The following is a 5,170-nucleotide window of genomic DNA, read 5'->3' as shown; positions in this document are numbered from 1 at the left end:
AGAGGTCAGAATGAAGCAGATGACAGAGGAGGTCGCGGCCATCTTGCTTGATTGAAGACGCGATGGAGGTCCTGTGTGCGGCGGATCCGGGTCCCTGAAGATGGCGGACGCGGCACAGGTACTCGTTTTATGTTTTGGAGTACTTGCACGAGTACTCATGCAAATACTCGGTATCGCGGCCGATACCGATGCTTGTATCGGTATCGGTGCATCCCTATTTAAAACATCTATGATAATTATGTGGATCAAAATATATTAAAAGATATTTTTATTTTCATATGACTGGATAAAATGGTGTTTTTGTATCTGCCTAGACCAGGGGCTCAAAGAGCCATTTGGACCCGTTTCGCACAGAAAAGAAAACACCGGGAGCCACAAAACCCTTTTGACATATAAAATGAAGATAACACTGCATGTATAGTTTTTTTTATCTTTATGCTATGTATAGCATGTATATAGGTATATGTGGGCTTAGTAACGCACCGGACTCAGGGCTTAGTAACGCATTGGACTCAGATCGGTATCGCAAATCGTATGTGCAGGAGAACCGATCTGCCCTGGAACAGGTGTTCGGTCCTGAAATGTCACTTCTATCTGACTGAGTGCGATCTCGCATTCCACCCCACTCACAAAATCGGATAGAAGTGACATTTCAGGACCGAACAGCTGTTCCAGGGCAGATCAGTTCTCCTGCACATACGATTTGCGATGACGATCTGCCCTGGAACAGCTGAGAAAGCGTTGGAATGCTTCACCCATTAGTGTTCATACGTTCCACCGTGGAAAAACTGGGCGGGATTACATTGAAATGTGTGACCACGTCACCGGTCACACATTCCAACCTAGTCACAAACTTTGGTAGAACAGCGGCCCTGTCTAATCATTTAATCAGAGAAATAGATTATAAAAAGGCAACATTACAGTGTAACGTTCCCCATTATAATCCACTTTCCTAATTACATTAAATAACATCACACAGTTTGCAGTTACACCCGTACCACCCCCGCCGCACCGGCTGCACTGGCGGTACTTCGGCCCCTGGACCGGAAGCTGCAGCAGAGGGATGAAAGAGCCACATGCGGCTCAGGAGCCGCAGGTTGCTGACCCCTGGCCTAGAGGATAGCTTTATTACAGAACTGTATTCTGAAGTGCTTAAGATGAGGATGAGAATCCCATGTTCCCGCAGATCTGGGTCATCTCCAACACCATCATACAAACACAAATGCATGTATGCAGAGCAGAATTACTTTCTCGCACCCTTCAATTCATATTTGATTCACACCAAAAACAGTCATGAATATGGTTAGGAAAGCAGAGAGCTGCTACACGTCTTGAGTAGTAATGTTTGCTTATAAGAAATGGAGTGTTCATTTTTCACAGCAACTTTCCTTTTTTACCTGGGTGACAGTGGACTGCATAGCACATGCTGTATGTTCCCGCAGCATCCTCTGGTGAAAGGATTAACACCTCCACGGAACTTCCCAGTCACCTAGACAGATGCACAATGTCATAATAAAAGTAACAGGAAATGGTACAATGTAAATAGAGTCAGAGAGGGGAACAGTGTAATGAACAAAGGTTGAACACTCTTATTACCTGCTCATTGGTGGTGCGGCCTCTAACAACCAGTACCATATGGAATCCAGTGAGGCCAATGACCGGAATGAAGAACAGTCCAGTCACACACATGACTGATATTCTGAGCACAGGTGTTAAGGTATTCAGCTTTAAGTTATATGCTTTGGGTCTGGTAATATAGTACTTTCAGGCTAATATACTATACCTTTAAAAAGAAAACTAGAAACACAAAGCGCACAGCTCACCCTTATCATGCGTCCTTGAAATCCACAACTCTCTTCTGGAGTGATAGGCTCAATAACTGTAGAGCCACCAAACAATGCTCTTCCAGAGAAATTCAAACTTTATTCCACTTGCATCTATACAAAGAACAAACACTGTTGTTCTTTGTATTGATGCAAGTGGAATAAAGCTTGAATTTCTTTGGAAGATCATGTGCTAGTTCTACAGTTTTTGATCTGTAAAAAAAAATAAAAATCTTTTTTCTTTATAGACAGGTACATTCAGAGAAGCCCAAAACCATTAGCTCATATAAACTGTGGAGCAAAACACCAAACCGTCACGCTACATCTGACTGTATCCATATTAAATTCTTTAAACCAAGAATTTGCAACTTCCAACCCTGCAGCTGGTTGGAAACTAAAAGCCTAATATCTTATGGTATTTCCTTAAAAGCAATTCATTTATTTCAACTAGTCAAAGATACCTGAAAGCCCCCATTTATGCTAGGCGTGCATGTGATGGACAGAATGTTTTACCGGGTTTGTCATGTGTTAGCATAGGGCAGCCTATTAATTTCAAAAGGCTGCCTTGTGCAAGATGAATGCGGTAACGTTTGAGTAAGGAGGAGGAGTTTGAGTAAGTTAACACAAGCACCAAGATGGTCTTGCTTGCTGTGTTAGGAGTGCAATTAAAAAATAATGGCACCACGAGCGCAACACGTGCTTTCCATGCACTGTGTGCTATCAGTTGTTGCTCTCTGTGCATAACATATTAGAACCCTTAGCAAAGTGTTGGAAAAATGTGATTCTCCATTTAAATCTGATGACCAGGTCAGATTCTATGAGCAAAGAGAAAAAGAGGCAAGCTGCTCTTCATTTTATAAGCAGAACTTTACTTTGCATTATTTGATCTTCTGAGGCTGTCTAGAGTCTGGCATCCTACGTGGCAAGCTGTAACTATACTGGGAACTGCCATCATGAAAAAAAAATGCCCTCCCCATTAAAATCTCCAATATAAGCACAGAGCTCAGATACAAAACATCACCAAGTTATCACTATGTTGGTCTGCCTAGGGCTTGGCAGTTATCATATCCTACGTTTTTCAGGAGGTCCTGAAGAAAGTTGCATTGGATTTTGGCTTAGACATTCAGATCAATGGTTATCTCTGTCCTAGGGCCAGAACATGCTGCTTGTTATTGTTTAGAAGAGGGTGCTGGCAGGCTAGAGCATTTTATGTACAACAGTACAGTTGACAGTTTTAGGTATAAAGCAACTTCCTGGCATGCTTTGCTTTCAATTCAGCTCCTTCTAAATACATCATATTCCATATACACTATATAGCCAAAGCTTGTAAAACACCTTACCATCACAGCTATATGAGATTGTTAAACATCTCATTTAAAAACCATGGTCATTAATATGGAGGCGGCCCCTTGTGACTAAAACATACTACTCTCCTGGAGAAGCTTTCTATGAGTTTGTGGGAATTTGTACCGATTCAGCAAAACAGCATTTGTGATGTCAGATACTGATGTTGGATGTGAAGACCTGGCTTTCAAATCGGCAGACCAATTCACCCCAAATTGTGTTCAATAGAGGGTCTGTGCAGGCCATTCAAGTTCCTCCACACTAAAATCTTCAAACAATCTCTTTATGGACCTGGATTTCAGAACCTTACTCAATAAATTTGAAAGGGTGCTTACTAGGGATGCACCGATACAAGCATCGGTATCGGCCGCGATACCGAGTATTTGCATGAGTACTCGTACTCGTGCAAATACTCCAAAACATAAAACGAGTACCTGTGCCGCGTCCGCCATCTTCAGGGACCCGGATCCGCCGCACACAGGACCTCCATCGTGTCTTCAATCCAGTATACAAGCCTTAGTTAGCAATGGCATGATAAATATTCATTTCATTATTCAATGTCTTTTTTTTTATATTATAAATGTTATAAATGTTATAATATAAAAAAAAAAAGACATTGAATACAGATAAAAAGTATCAGTACTCGTACTCGGCCTTAAAAAAGTGGTATCGGTGCATCCCTAGTGCTTACATACTTTTGGCCATATAGTGTATAATTATATGTAGGCTTTGAGTCAGATCCACGTTTGCAAAAGCACGTCGACAGAGTTGTGTGGTAGAAGTATGAAACCAAGACTTCTGCTTTTCTTATAACCAGATAGAAGTTTTAATTTAACAAAATATGAATCAGTTGCCTGACATGTACTGTCCAGTGGATGTAAATGTCAGCTACAATTACAATCTTTTAAAGCTCCGACTGTTGCAAACAGAAAGGCCTTGTGCAAGAGCCCCTTAAAAAATCAAGCAGTATGCAGTACTTTTACACAGACATTTTCTAATGCGCACTGATACAAACCAATAAGTCAAAATTGGAAAAAAAAAATCCTGATATTTAATAGTATTAAATAGCGTTAACTAATCTTTGCAGACAGGATACGTAATACTGGTGTGGGCCTCTCCCAGCATTTCCAGGTGGTGAAGGACAAATATGAGGCCAAATGAAAACACCCCAACCATATGTGTGCTAAGAGATAAGAGGAACAGGAAGAAATAGCGGTAGTTCCTGCGTCCTATGCAGTTATTCACCCAGGGGCAGTGATGGTCAAAGTCCTATAATTGATGAAAGAAAAATTTACATAAAACCCATAACAAAAACAGGTAGAAATGCTTCAACAAAAATACAGACTGTGACATAAAAATGAATATAAAAAAAAGGGATAATAACTATTACCTCGAAGAAGGAATTCATGAGAATACACAAAATGCTTTGTACTTTAAAAAACCTAAAACAGATTTTTTTTTTTAATTATTCAAATTATTTTTTCCCCAGATTTGCACTCATTGCGATTAGGCATATTATCCTGTGCTTGGCATGCTACATGCACCAACCCCTTCAGCAGAAAATAGAATTTAATAATGGCATGCTTTGTCTACTTTATGCTGATAATGACCTGCATTTGGAACAGTTTCTTACATGTGCATTTAGTCTCTAATATTATTTGTCACAATGCCCATCATTTCTTAACTTCATATTGCTGAACTATAGTTAACTGTGAGGGCTATAATCTAATGAATTGGCTTCATAAAACAAACTCCTCCTTTTGTAATCTGCCAATTCTAAACTAAACTTGCCCTTCAGTGATACAAAGCTGACCAACACAAAAGGTAAAATATATCTAAAGCCAAAAAACTTTTTTTTTCCATTTTGGATAGAGCAGGGAATAGCTAAAACCCTGTTTTTTGCCATCTATGTTTAATTAGTTATATTTTCACTCCACTTTCTGCCCTGTAGCCACAACAGGAAGTGAGAAATACTCTCCAAAGTGATGGAAATCCCCTTTCAG

General features: G+C 40.2%; 1 protein-coding gene across 1 annotated transcript in view; it reads right to left on the bottom strand.

Annotated features, from left to right (window-relative positions):
• Nucleotides 1-5,170, bottom strand: part of ZDHHC8 (zinc finger DHHC-type containing 8) — a 103,551-nt gene that overhangs the window by 21,686 nt on the left and 76,695 nt on the right. The window contains exons 5-7 of the mRNA XM_018557621.1: nucleotides 4,264-4,436; nucleotides 1,597-1,699; nucleotides 1,398-1,489 (exon numbers count right to left, since the gene is read on the bottom strand). Coding sequence (XP_018413123.1) covers nucleotides 1,398-1,489; nucleotides 1,597-1,699; nucleotides 4,264-4,436 — 368 coding nt within the window. The remainder of the gene's footprint in view (nucleotides 1-1,397; nucleotides 1,490-1,596; nucleotides 1,700-4,263; nucleotides 4,437-5,170) is intronic.

The sequence above is a fragment of the Nanorana parkeri genome, unplaced genomic scaffold, assembly GCF_000935625.1.
Source record: "Nanorana parkeri isolate BGI_ZX_2015 unplaced genomic scaffold, ASM93562v1 scaffold292, whole genome shotgun sequence".
Taxonomy (NCBI): Eukaryota; Metazoa; Chordata; class Amphibia; order Anura; family Dicroglossidae; genus Nanorana; species Nanorana parkeri.
This window is presented reverse-complemented; position numbering and strand designations above follow the sequence as displayed.